At 43.6% G+C, this 14,036-nt stretch overlaps 1 protein-coding gene, 1 long non-coding RNA gene and 2 other non-coding genes across 4 annotated transcripts; all 4 read right to left on the reverse strand.

The window, feature by feature from the left end:
* Nucleotides 1-260: 260 nt before the first annotated feature.
* On the reverse strand, nucleotides 261-342 carry trnas-cga (transfer RNA serine (anticodon CGA)). Its single transcript has one exon. It is a non-coding gene; the product is annotated as a tRNA-Ser (tRNA).
* Nucleotides 343-917: 575 nt separating this feature from the next.
* On the reverse strand, nucleotides 918-989 carry trnag-ucc (transfer RNA glycine (anticodon UCC)). The gene has a single exon. It is a non-coding gene; the product is annotated as a tRNA-Gly (tRNA).
* Nucleotides 990-3,278: 2,289 nt separating this feature from the next.
* LOC143419092 (leukocyte elastase inhibitor-like) lies at nucleotides 3,279-10,422 on the reverse strand. The gene is made up of 12 exons (XM_076885373.1): nucleotides 10,401-10,422; nucleotides 10,239-10,306; nucleotides 9,824-9,982; nucleotides 9,414-9,535; nucleotides 9,168-9,320; nucleotides 9,108-9,114; nucleotides 6,709-6,826; nucleotides 4,690-4,832; nucleotides 4,232-4,309; nucleotides 3,997-4,086; nucleotides 3,745-3,925; nucleotides 3,279-3,617 (listed from the first exon to the last, which is right to left on the reverse strand). The coding sequence occupies exons 1-12, from the start codon at nucleotides 10,420-10,422 to the stop codon at nucleotides 3,391-3,393; spliced, it is 1,368 nt and encodes a 455-aa protein (XP_076741488.1). The 3' UTR covers nucleotides 3,279-3,390.
* An 860-nt stretch (nucleotides 10,423-11,282) lies between these two features.
* On the reverse strand, nucleotides 11,283-14,036 carry LOC143418931 (uncharacterized). The gene is made up of 2 exons (XR_013098881.1): nucleotides 13,818-14,036; nucleotides 11,283-13,544 (listed from the first exon to the last, which is right to left on the reverse strand). It is a non-coding gene; the product is annotated as an uncharacterized LOC143418931 (long non-coding RNA).

Below are 14,036 nucleotides of genomic sequence, written 5' to 3' on the forward strand. Positions count from 1 at the left end.
GTCAGACGCATCAGTCATTGGCGGTACTCAGACAGGATCCTGGATGACTACACGTCTGGGGTGCCTAAGAGAGCAATTGAAGGATGCCATGTTTACTGAATATGTGCCTAATTTTGTCAGGACATAGCTGGGTCCATTGCTTCTGCGTGCTCTATTTTCACAAGCAAAGGCCTGGCTCTTTCTCCTGGCACCTTCTCAGGTGATCTCCATGCCGTGGCTTCTTCTCAAATCAACGTCTGGACTGCCGCAAAACAGCTGACCGTTGTCGACAGGATTCGAACCTGTGCGGGGAGACCCCAATGGATTTCGAGTCCATCGCCTTGACCGCTCGGCCACAACAACCACATTTGGTTTTGGAGCTACATACTTGAAAGACATACGTCTTCCAAGTCCTACGCCACACGTCTTTCAAGTAGGATGTGCACAACAACGGCCACGCTGGATTGTAAATGCGGTAGCTGCATGACTTTGGTGAGAAAGCTTGTGGTTTTGCAGTTCCGTGAGATTGGTGCAGCACAGCTGCGGTTGAAGCTAGCTGGCTGACATTAGCTTGCTTGTTTGCATGAACAGTAACACACACAGCTGATGATTTTGCCACCGCAAAGAGCTGATCAGTACATGGTTAGTAAAATGTTATCTTCATTCCAAACATTCAGCACAATATTTAAAGTGGGACTGGGTGTCTTTATGAAGAAGTAGCGTGTCCAATCCCAGTGTCATGTAAGAAGGTATAGGTATGAAGTGATGAGAACTCAAAGCCTGTGTGAACAGTGTCTTTCCACAGCAAACGGTAGCAGCGAGGCCGATGAAGAATGCACCTGGCCTGACATTGTAAGCCTTTGCAGAAAGAGCGGAGAACGTTTTTAGTGTAAAACAGTACGCAGCCCACATGCTTGAACAGCACTGCGAGAAGCAACTGCGATGGCCGGGAATCGAACCCGGGTCAACTGCTTGGAAGGCAGCTATGCTCGCCACTATACCACCATCGCTGTGAAAAACTGCAACATCACTGATTCATTGTCCGGCTTATGAAGCTTTCAGGACAATTAACAAGGTGGGCATTGGGATTACTCGCTTGTCAGGTTCTAAACTGGTCAAAAGGTGGATCACTAAAAAGACTAGTGCTCTCATGCAACTGCACATTTAATCTCATCAGCTAAGCTTCTTTGCTACTCAAGTGTGGCCTCTCACGCATTTAAACTCTTGTGTGATTTTTAGCACCTTGAGAGTCGCAATGGTCACGCGAGTTCTTCAGGTCACAGCAGACAAGGTGCGAATAGGTGTGAATCTGTCTTGGGACGAATCTGGGACGAGGACGTCTTTGGCTCCTCTCTCAAGTTATTGGACTTTGGCAAAAAGGTTTCACGCTTAATTAAAAAATGAGAGCAAGTGTCTGTGTCCCGAATACAAAGTGGGAGCTGGTTCCACAGAGAGGGGCCTGAAAAGTGATGGCTCTGCCTTCCATTGTACTTTTAAATCCCCTCGGAAGACAGCAGTCTGAGAGCAAAGCACTCTGTTGGGATGATATGGCACTGTGAGATCTTGTAGACAAAATTGGGGGTGATTATTCAAGACCTTGTGTGTGTGAGGGCAAGTATTTGGATTTTTATTTGGGATTTAATTGGGAGCCAATGAAGAGAGAAGTCCATATGGGGGAAATATACTCTCTCCTTCCAGTCCCTGACTGTGCTCTGGATGCAGCGTTTTGGAAAATAGTGTAAAGGCTTTTCGGGAAGCTTTTAGGACACTGTGAAAATACTCAATTTGAATAGTGGAGGCTAGAAGTAGTGAATGTATCCTTCCTCTCTATCATTAGATGGAGAGAGTGTACAAAGGCCGGCATAGTGTGTGTACCAGAGCAGGGCTGTGTGTAAAGCACAGCCAGGCAGCTGAACACTGTATTGTTCTCTATTTTGTCCTCTTTGAGCGGGAGACGAGCCACCACAGCTGGCAACACCTGTCAGTGAACACATTCAGGATGAAGATGGGCCACACGTCACGAAGCTGCCAAATGCCTTCATGCTCTATCTCAAAGAGCAGAGGCCAAAGGTCATTGCTGAACTCAACATCCCTGGAAGTGCAGCCGGAAATGCAGTGGTGGGACAGAGAGTAAGTGTGTAACTCTGCATACAGCCCTTCAGTTCCAGACAGAGGAAGCCTTTGTCGCAGACAGTGAGGAAGAACTGCTGTCAGTGCTGGAAGAGCTCGACCCCCTCCCCATCACTGCACAGTCTCAGCAGCCCTCACCCACCCCTGCCTCTCCTGTAGATGCCTCTCAAACTGCATCAGTTCAACCCCGAGTTGAATTATTTCAAGACCGAGATGAGCCCATCTGTTTTGCTGAAATCCAAGAAGACATGTGGTCAGTGCTTGACTACCTCCCCGTCTCTCAGCAGTCTAATGTGCTCTCCTCTCCTCATTCACACAACTACTCGACTCCTAAACAAAATCTCATCTGTCCTGCTGATTCCCCTCCATCCAAACTGGCGTCCTCCCCTGTTGCATTCACTGAATTGCCGTCAACAACCCCCATCTTTTGCCAACTAATGAAAAACAATAATTTCACTATAGACGATTGGACCGATTTCAATTGAATTAAACTGTTACTCCTGTTATTTCAACATCTGTCTTTGTGTAAATAAATGAAAAAACAAACAAAAGATGCTTCTGTCATAAGTTACAGCAGGATGAAACAACCTTCATGTAGTTCTTGTTTTTAACACTGCAAACCTTCTTTAGTTCTTTTGTTTCCTTTCATATTCAGCACACATCTGTCAGTGTCCACTAACTGTCAGGGAAAAGCCAGATAAAAACACTGTGGGGTCTTTTGGGACACGTGCTCGTTGGGTTTACTCATAGATATCAGAAATGATCTGTTCTGTATTCAAAGGATACACGAAGGACGTTTGTATTAAATGCAATATAGCGACTGATCATATGCTGCTTTCTTTGGGGGCTTTTCACCACCATGTTACACAAATCCAGTTTCTAACTGAAAAGAAAATCCTTCACCATTTTCTAATCAAATTCCCTGGTTTCCCATGTCAGAGATGTCATGGCTGAAAGGATCATCGCATATTGAGCTCAAAGCTAAACTCTTGTGTAGGGCCTCTTTCCATGTTGCACCATTCATTTTAAAAAGTCCTGGTAACAAGAGACAGAGGTGACTTGATGTATTACAGTTACTTCCCAATTTACAGAAATGATGTGACTTCTGACATTTTCCTAGCAGGAAATGTGCTACTGTGGGACACTGAAAGAATAAACAGCAAGGCACGTTTTGTTTTAATAACTTTTCTTTACTTCATTTGTATGAACTAGGTTTACCTTACAAAATCTTATACTGTATATAATGTTTTATGTTTAATTCATGTCAATGTCAGCTCGTGTTTACTCGGGTGAGCAGTACCGGCCCACAAAGAGAATGCTCTTGGTGGGTTTATGTCGGATGAAGAAGATGAAGGGATGGTCGGCAACAAACTCAGCGGGAATCGTTATAGAGCGGACTTCCATGTCAACCCCAGTGGCAGCAGCAGCCTCAGCTCCTTCTTCATTTACATCCACCAAAGCCTTGTGGACAACTTTGGACACTATCAGGTCATTTGCTGGAGACATTCCTAGTAGATGAAGAGCCCAGAAATCAGTTGTGTTTTATTCTTTAACAGATGATGTTTTGCAGTTTTTGTGCTCTCAATATAACTGTATAATTGATTCAGTGTGTCTCATTGGTGCAATATTTCTCACCAGAGAAGTCTCTCTTGTAGATGTCAAAAGCGTTCTCCATTCCCATGTTGGTCAGGATTTTCTCCAAGTCATACTTCTCCTCCATCTTAAATCGAGGGAGCTTGACATCAACCTCGTTGGGGCTCATCATGTCTGGGCGAGTCCAGTCCACAAAGTTCTGATAGGTCAGCTCCTTCTCCAGCTGTGTGGATACAGTGTCACTAGCTTGTCTGATTGAAACTGGACATTAAAGTACTGGTAAGTGCATCTTACCTTTTCCAAGCCTGTGGTATCATCTTCTATGTCATTAGGCAGGAATATGAGCATGCTGAGGTCATTTCCTTTATACGGCATCTCAAGAATCTGTCCAGAAACATTGTTTTTATTTATTACTCCATCAAAGATGATCTGACTTCCTAATCTAGAAATTTAGGCTGATATTTGTAAAAGACAAGTTTTAGATCATGCTGGTGAAATCCTGTAATAAGCTGAAAGTGATGGATGTTACCTTGCAGTTGGCCTCAGGAATGGTCGCAAAAGGAAATTTACTTTTCTGCTGCATCATCTTCACCGGCTTAGTGTCGTTCTGAAAAATAGGGGAGACAAGAGAAATGTTTTTTGTGTTTAGTCTCAAAATGATCTCAAAAAGTTCTGTCATGGTTTTATTCCAGCCATTGAGTGGATTTGGATGTAGAGCACACGTCACAACACAACTTGTTCTTGTTAGCCGAAGTTTGTGATGTGCTGTTGTTTGAGATTTATTTGAGAACTTATTGGATATTACATGAATAATAAACTGCATTGCATAACTGCATAAAGTTGGAAAGTGATCGTCCTAAAAGCACGATTTTATCCCCTCAGAGCTCCAGGCTTTATGTTCTCATTCAGCAAAGTCCACAGCTCGTTTGTAGTATGACAGATCAAAGTATAACTGCACCATCCTATGCTGCCTTTCTGCACTGTTACCTTGTTCAGTCGAAAATGCACATCAGCAGTCTTCTCCTCCTTAAACTGCGTGTTCCAGCTGCCCTTGAAGTAAATGGCATTCACGAGAACCAGCTTCGTCAGGCTACCCACTGCATCCTGGCTTAGCAAGTCCTTGATTTTATCTGGTAAAAAGAATTTATGAAAACTATTAACTATTACCAAAGATGCACTAGTTACTGTACAACATCTTCAGCTATAAAATCAGAAAACAGGGCAACAGCAAGATGGTTTTTATTTTAAAAAAAGGGGAAAAAGCTTTATGATCAGTATAACAGGGAACAAAAAACAAAAATTCAAGCGTAGGCTTGAAGCCACTGAGGTGGTTGTTAGCGGGGGTGACGCGATGCTTCTGGTATGCATGAATTAATTAAACAGTCCAATAACTCCAGCAGTACTTATCTTGTCCTTTTTGGTCTTTGTTCCAAACATTTTAAGATAAAAGCGCAGCGGTCACAAACGTTTTGCCTTCTTATGATTAACAACACACCTGACGCTGATTACGTGCGTCCACCTTAAATACCTTACATAAACCTACCATACAGGAACTTAAAAAGGTGGAATCCTCAGTGGTGCTTGGTGCCACACCCTCAGGGACTTTAATGTTATATAAAAACACTGACAGCTCAATATCTGCCTCAGTCACTCTCCCTGATCCAGCTGAGTCACCAATAGGAAAAATCTGCTTTTCACAGGAACTTGGTAACAGCAATAAGAGAATACGTAGTTATTCCAAGAAGATATCGTCTCTCTCCCATATATAACATCTTATTGGAACCGATATGTTCCAGATATCAAGTGGAAGACAGTCTGGATGGTCCCCCATAAATATTTGATTGTAAATAAGGTGAAAGAAGTCTCATTTAAAATTCTACATAAATGTTATCCAGCCAGTCACTACATGGTCAAATGTAAAAGGGACATAAATACTAATTGTACTTTCTGTGGGGATCATCCAGAAACTGTGACGCATCTTTTTTGGTACTGTTCTTTTTCACAGAGATTCTGGAAGGAATTTAGCAGGTTTGTTATTGTCCATATTTTAAGGGAGTTTTCTTTACGATGGGAAAATGTTTTATTCTGTTTAAGTTCCCCAAGAAGTATGAGAAATGTTTTTTATGATGAATTTGTTCATACTTTTAGCTACATTTTTTATCCATAAATGTAAGTTTACTAACAAAACACCATATTTCTGTCATTATTTTAAGGATGTGGAAATGTACATACAATCAATATCAGACTCCACCAACACAAAGGCTCTCAAAACAATACATGTATGTGAATTCTTATAATTGTTACCTTTTTCTTTTACTCTTGGCTTTTTGTGTTCATGTTCTGTTGTTTTGTATACTTCATCTGTTCGTATGTTGTATACTCATTGTTTGTTAAATAAAGTTTAAAAAAAAAAGAAAAAACTTAAAAAGGTTACCTCTAGCGGCAACATGAGGTATCAACCCAAAAATGGCTCCTACAAAAATAATGGGATTAAGATTGTCTCATTTCCAGCAGGTGGCACCACAGTCCTATAACCCTCATAGAAAGTCCTTGTATCCTATTATTATAGATGGTAGATTTATAAATGGCCTGTATTTGTATCGCGCTTTTATAAAAACAATGAATGAATTTCCTGCTGCACTTAAGATAATATAAAGATATAGAATCAATAGCAGCCAATCCTAAATGGGCCTGAAAAATAAAAATATGTTAAAGACACAAGTGATCAAAGTAGAAGTACCCATCACATAATATAATAAGAATAGAAGAATTGGCCTGCTATTTACAGCAACATACTGCTGTGATGGTTTTATTAATAGCATGAAACCAAACAGTAAAACCCAGAGATAGTGCTGCTTAATACTGAATAGAAATTAGACTGGAAGAACTGGAAACAGAAAATAATGTGGACGGTGGACAATCCGGTAATAATGTCTCAACTGAACACAACACAACTGATCCCCAAGGATTTACAGTGGAGATCATTTAAAGTTACATTATGCTTACCTTGTGTCTGCTTCTCCACCCAGCTGTTGATGTGGACCCTGGCCTCCTCTGCATTTCCTTTGAAGTCCACAGACTCGAGCTCAGCGTTGTAATGCTTTTTGGTGCCTTTTAAAAATTCCTGGAATTGTGAAAATAAGTCACTCGAAACAGATTCAACAAACTACGGAGACTTCAATCAAGTTCAGTCACTGTGTTAAAACATTTTCAGTCCTTTGGATGCAGTTGAAGCTTGAACTAACCAGTCAGCCTTTGTCTAATAAAAGATTAAAGCAAATAGCTTGTTGGATGCCAATTTAAGTAGCCAGCATAGAAAAATACACAGATTGTGGGTAAGCTGGTTTGTAACGTTTCGGTTCAGATGGCAGCAGTTTTTGCTGACAAATGTAAGTTTTAGTATTTCTAAGTATTAATAAATTACTGTTTTACTTCTTTATATATTTCTTTATACTATTTGCAAATATTTTAAAAGTTTAATCTGCTGTGATGACTGGAACACAAAGGAGAGAAATGGTGCCTTGTCTCTTGTTATGAACTGTAAATAGCTAAGTGCTTAGAGCAGCTGGTCCTAGCACACTTCAAATCCTGTCTCCCCCCCACCCTGGACCCCCACCAATTTGCATACCGCCAGAACAGGAGCACAGAGGATGCAGTCTCCATCGCACTGCACTCTGTCCTCTCACACCTGGACAACAACAACACCTACGCCAGAATGCTGTTTATAGACTTCAGTTCAGCATTCAATACAATCCACCCCTCACAACTCATCAGGAAACTGACAGACCTGGGCATCAGTTCCCTCATCTGCAAATGGTTACTGGACTTCCTGACCAACCGCCCCCAACATGTCCGGCTGGATAACCGCTGCTCATCTACCATCACAATGAACACCGGTGTACCACAAGGCTGTGTGATGAGCCCTTTCCTCTACTCCCTCTTCACCCACGACTGCAGACCTGCTGATGGTTCCAACACCATCATTAAGTTTGCAGATGACACCACGGTGATTGGCCTCATCAGTGACAACGATGAGGCCGCCTACAGGGAGGAGGTGGATCGTCTGGCTGAGTGGTGCGACACAAACAACCTGCTGCTTAACACCGAGAAGACCAAGGAGCTCATCGTGGACTACAGGAGGAATGCTGACCCACATCCACCCATCCACATTAAGGGGACGGCTGTGGAGCGTGTGAGCAGCTTCAAGTTCCTGGGAGTCCACATCTCCGAGGATCTCACCTGGACGACCAACTGCTCCAAGCTGGTCAAGAAGGCTCACCAGCGCCTCTTCTTCTTGAGGACTCTGAGGAAGAACCACCTGTCCTCAGACATCCTGGTGAACTTCTATCGCTGCACCATCGAGAGCATCCTGACCAACTGTATAACAGTCTGGTACGGGAACTGCTCTGCCTCGGACCGGAAGGCGTTGCAGAGGGTCGTGAAAACTGCCCAGCGCATCGCCGGAGCACCACTTCCTGCCATAAAGGACATCTACAGGAAGCGGTGTCTGAAAAGGGCTGGGAAAATCATCAAAGACCCCAGTCACCCATCACATGGACTCTTCACCCTCCTGCCCTCTGGGAGGCGCCACAGGAGCCTCCGGACTAAGACCACCAGGTACCGGAACAGCTTCTTCCCCACAGCTGTCAGACTCCTGAACTCTGCCTCCTGACATCTGACCCACGTTAACTCATGGACTGAACATACACACACCCACAATGGACAACTGTACCCTCAAACACAATAATAACATGGACTGAACCACCACTCACAACCACTAGCACTTTATATAGCCTCTGTAGAAACTATCTACACCCTCACTTATCTTAACTGCACTACTGTATAGCTCTGTGTAAATAATCATTCTGTACATTCAATAATCTTTAATCCTACAACTGTTTACAACTTGCATAGTTGCCGGGGATTCCCATGATGCATTGAGTTTTTCCTTTCCAGTCACCTTTCTCACTCACTATGCATTAATAGACCTCTCTGCATTGAATCATATCTGTTATTAACCTCTGTCTCTCTTCCACAGCATGTCTTTCTCCTGTTTTCCTTCTCTCACCCCAACTGGTCGCAGAAGATGGCCCCGCCCCTCCCTGAGCCTGGTTCTGCTGGAGGTTTCTTCCTGTTAAAGGGGAGTTTTTACTTCCCACTGTCGCCAAAGTGCTTGCTCATAAGGGGTCATATGATTGTTGGGTTTTTCTCTGTATCTATGAAGCGCCTTGAGGTGACTTTTGTTGTGATTTGGCGCTATATAAATAAAATTGAATTGAATTGAATTGAATTATCTGAGGAAGAAGCAGAGTTGGTTTGTTTCCAGCTGAAATCATCCAGGCTCAGGAATTTGAATCGATCCACATCATTTCTGCTTGAACTAGAGAACATGAGTGTCGACTTACATTTGGTCTGTGAGACACATGTCATAGTGACAGTATTTGGGTTAATATGGCATTACTCACCCTGGTCGCATTTCTTCAATATCAGGCACCAAGTTCAGGAACTCGTTCTTTGCAGCCCGCGCAAGGTAGGAGGTCTCCAGAGTGGGAACCATCGGGAAGTTTTCACAGTCTGAGCAGGAGGGACTGGAGGCACGTGAGCTGTTCTCAGGGGTCCTTTAACACAAATCACACCAAGTTAGAATCAAATAGATAACCTGTCAATAACCGTTTGCAGATCGAGGTCAATGTTCCTAAAAATATGTTTACTTCTGGCCCATGGAGCCACAGCGCGAGTCCGAGAGAGAGGGGCAGGTAGAGGAAGGGGTGAGGGTGGCACTGCTGAAGCTCGTCACGGATGGATCACGTCCGATCGGTGAGATGAGAGAAAGCTGAAGTGAAACAACAGCAGGATGAGGTAGACGTCAATATAGGAACTCCCTGATGTGACACAGAAAGGCTATTTTTTTTATTTCTTTGTATTATTTCTCACCTTGCAGTCACTGATGCTGTTCACCAGCTGCTTGTATTCAGTATTGAAGGTGTGTGTCAGAAGGTGCAGGCACTACAACACAACAGGAACAAGACCGATCAGCTCCGAGCAGAGAAGGAAGAAGACAGCAACAAGAACGCCCACTAAGCCCACGTTTTTCTCACCTTGGTGGCCAGCTCCTTCTCACGCTTTCAAAGGTGGTGCTGGAGATCTGCGAGGAGACGGAGGTGGATGTGGACAGAGTGCCGGAGCTCACGCTGGGGGACAGAGACTCACTCAGGGACTTGGTGGTGGGAGCTGTTCCCACGGGAGCCGCCTCTCCCAGAAGGTGACGGGTCTTTTCCACCTGGACGAAAGATGGGGGCGAATGTGAGGTGGGGAGAAGAGGGGAGGTTAGTCATGTAAAGTCTGTACTCTAAGAAAAAACTTTTTAGAATAGCACTTTGGTCTTTGAGCTGAAAAGTCATTTTTCCCTCAATGATATTAAACAGATTTATTTCTTTATGAATCTTTTAAGGCCCCACCTCCTGCAGCTGCTCCATCTTCTCCAGCTCCCACTGGTGCTCTAGGATGAGGCTATCTCCTCTGGGCCTCCAGCCGGCCAGGTTCTCCTCTCCACGCACATAAGCCACTGATGTGTCCAGCACCTTCCTCCTCCTCCTCTGCATCCCTGCTCAGGACATGAGCCCTCATTAGGATGAAGCTCTCCACAGAATTATGATAAAACAGCTGCCGTTCTTTAAACATGTTTCATGGCCGCTCACCTGGGCTTCCAGTGTCAGACATCTTACACAAGCTCAGCTCGTAGATCCCAGTCACTCGGTTGTTATAATGAAGCAGAAGTTTTGAACAAGGAAACTTTGTAACGAAATGCCAACGACCGCCTGTCTGTTTTCAGGGCTGTATTTGAAGCCATGCTCCAATCAGGCAAAGTTTTAAGTGTTGCACATTTCGATGGGTTTCTTTCAGCTGACATAGTTTCCATTTGGGTCATGTGGTGTTAGATACCCCAGCGTGTGGTCAGAGGGTGAAGAGCCCGGACGATTAGTGGGATTTTAGGTGTGGTGTAAAAATGACGCTGCAACTTTAAAAACGTTGTTGCTTTAAGGATTAACGTACAACCATACTTGGGCTGAGTTTGACACTGGTTCTCTTCAGTAATTAAAATAGCTTTAACACATGATAAGATCAAATGTCAGCTACACTGTGACAGTCGAGGGGCCACACTCAGATATATTTATTCGCTTGTTCTCTTTGTGTGATAAGAGTTTCCATCTGAATTTAACCCCTGTGTGGGGCTGATCTTTCATTTCATTTTATTTCAAGCTCAGATTCTTTGCCTTTGGCACATTTTCTGTGACGAGACTTCAAACCATTCCCACCGTCCTTATTAATCAACATGGTGAAGTGATTCTTCGCAAGGTGATGGGATAGGAAGAGTTTCAGAAAATGAGGCCTTTTGTCTTTATTGGAGAGGTCAGTGCAGACAGGACGGATGGGGGGAAGGCGAGGGGGGAATGACACACAGGAAACGGTGTTGGTCAGACCCAAAGACAGGCGTGGGCAGTGAGGACTCTCACCTTCAGACTCACTGTCTAATCAGTCTGACAGTGAGTCTGAAGACAGAGCAACCCAACACACGTTACTATGTTCATCATCATCATCATTGTTTATTTATATAGCACTTTAAAAACACACAAGGCTGACCAAACTGCTGAACAATAGAAACATAATAGATACCATAAGAATAATAAATACGATACAATAATAAACATAGCGAAAAACAATAAAATACAAGTCAGTCAACCACTGAGTCAAAAGCCAGTGAATAAAAATGCTTTTTCAATCTGGATTTAAAAACCAGCACTGATGTCGATTGCCTAATGTGAAGAGGAAGATTATTCCAAAGCTTAGGAGCCACGATAGAGAACGCTCGGTCTCCTCTCAGTTTCAGCCGTGATTTGGGGACTGAGAGCAACAGCTGCTCAGCTGACCGGAGCGAACGAGTGGGGACATAGGGCTTCAGCAGGTGCCAGACCATTTAAAGATTTAAAAACCAATAAAAGAACTTGAAAATGAATCCTAAATTCAATTGGAAGCCAGTGCAGGGAGGCCAAGAGTGATGTTATCACTAAGCAGGACATTAAATCAAATTAATGAGACACCAAAACAAGAGCTGGAGCCCAAGACAGCCATGAAGTCACAGTGTACACAAATACACAAGAAACACAGAAACCAGCTGGGTGGATGTGGCTCGGGAACCTTCTGTTACCTTGAACGTCGGTGTTTTGAACGCTGGCTGCTCCAGTCTGCTTGTATTTGTCCAAGATTTCCCCTCATATCTTGGTTATGGTTATTTTTTCTTTTATTAAACTGATCACACTCCTGTTCATGAATAGAAAAAAACCCCATCAGTGTATTTTCACTTAAACAAGCAGCTGTTTTTTTTGCATTAAAGTTATATAAAAATGTAACAGTGCAAATTCCTCGCTGACAGTTTAACCAAAAGGCATTTCCAGTGGAAAGTAGCCGACATATTCTCAGCATAACCATGTATAATATCCACAAAACCTGAGAAGGTTGGAGAGAAGGTAGGCGAACTCTGCTGGGATCTGCGTTTAACAAAGTGTCTAAAGACGAAACAAAGAAATCTTTCTGTAAATGTTCAGATGCACAGACTGGACTGAAAAAGAGTGAAAAAGCAGCTAACGTCCAAAAATAAGAAAACTTTGAAAGAACTCCAAAAAAACCTGGAGAACTTTTGCTCAAAAAACAGTTTTGTTTTTTTTAAATTACAAGGCAATCTGACAAAATGTCATCAAATGAGACTCAAGACTTCTGCAGGTCTCTGCCATGACTCAATTTTTTTTTCTTAACGGCAGAAACAATTGTTCCTTTTTTACTTTGTTTCTATTTTCTCTTCTTGTTTTTATCTGTTGAACAACAAACAACATTCATGCTGATTCACATAATATCCTGTCTCTACTCTCTGGGATTTCCTCGTAGCTCTTTGATGCAAAGAACATCCATCAAACGCTCCAGCTTGTGCTCAACATCATCGTGAACGGTGAAGGTACTCTGACGAGAAAATACTCAGTCGACCTTTTGGTTGATTTGTTAAAGAACCCCAAAATAGCTGATTACCTAACAAGGTATGCAGATAATTCACAGCTCTTTTCCTGAATAGCTGCTTTAAAACTCTGCTGAAAGCCTTTGTCCATTTCCAGGTATCCCCACTTCTCGGCATGTGTGTCTCAAGTGTTAGGACTGCTGCATTGGAAAGACCCAGACCCTGCAGCCAAGGTGAGAGACGACAAATATGATAACCCACACCAGCTGTGCTTAACTCTGTAAGTTCCCAGTATTCCCTGAAACCATCACGTGTGACACAGTTTACATCAGACGTGATGCAGCTGACGTCAACACTGACCTTCTTGTGGTAACAGAGACTTAAAAAAATAATAATAAAGCAACAAAGTGGGTCGCTCTTTGACAGTAAATTCCAGTGCGGTCCGCTCCAATCTCCTCAGGCTGACTCTCTTCTAGGCTCTCCTGACTGTTCCCTTTACATGCTGATGATGTGTCTTGTAAATCTGGATCCCTTTCCAGCAGGACGCTCCTCTTTTTCAGACAGTACCTCAGCTGCTCTCTCTCCTGACAGTCAGCTGTCCACCTCTGCATGGCCAGTCGAGCCAGCGCCGGCATTTGAGGCAGAGCTCGGAGCAGAGCGGGCAGCCAGGCTGAGCACAGAGCAGAGGTTGAAGGTCGCAAACTGACATCCACGTCTTCCAGAGAGCCCAGACCTCCTGCTGCAAACAGACTGCACCAACCGTTGTCTCCCACCAAGCTGTTGTAGGACAGATCCAGTGCACGGAGTGAGGAGAGACAGCCCCGTCTGCACACGGCAGCTGCACAGAGGAAGAGGACCCATTGATAACTGATCACTTTATGCCTGTTCACTTTACTGTTTTGTTCACAATGTTTCTGATGGAGACAAAAATAACACCGAATAGTTTCATTGTTTTGTTTTATACGACAGCTACAGATGCTGGCAGCATGAAATAAATGAAAGAAATATCAATTTCCTTCAGGCTTTACTTGTCTTAATATACATTTATGCAGCCTAATGATCCACTACAGACCAAAAAAGAAAAAGTATAATGTCATTGTGTGTTAGTTACCCAGATGTTGCATGTCATCAGTGGTGAGCTCGCAGCTGCAAAGACGGAGCTCGCTGACGACTGATGGCTGCAGAGCATCCAGCAGGAGCGCCAAGTGACCGCCAACCACTTTACACCAGGAAATATCCACCGTGCGCAGATAGGACACCGCCAGGGCTGATGCATAAACACAAAGTTTTCACCATTTCAGGCTAGAGGGTGGAAGAGGTATTCAGGGAG

Source organism: Maylandia zebra, linkage group LG6 (genome assembly GCF_041146795.1).
Source record: "Maylandia zebra isolate NMK-2024a linkage group LG6, Mzebra_GT3a, whole genome shotgun sequence".
NCBI lineage: Eukaryota > Metazoa > Chordata > Actinopteri > Cichliformes > Cichlidae > Maylandia > Maylandia zebra.

What these genes read in the sequence shown, in the direction of transcription:
- LOC143419092 (XM_076885373.1), bottom strand. Translation starts at nt 10,422, where the DNA reads ATGTCTGACACTGGAAGCCCAG. An exon ending in GTCTGACACTGGAAGCCCAG is followed by an intron (nt 10,307 to 10,400) that starts GTGAGCGGCCAT and finishes TGTCCTGAGCAG; the next exon opens with GGATGCAGAGGAGGAGGAGG. An exon ending in GGTGGAGAAGCAGACACAAG is followed by an intron (nt 4,833 to 6,708) that starts GTAAGCATAATG and finishes TCTTTTTACCAG; the next exon opens with ATAAAATCAAGGACTTGCTA.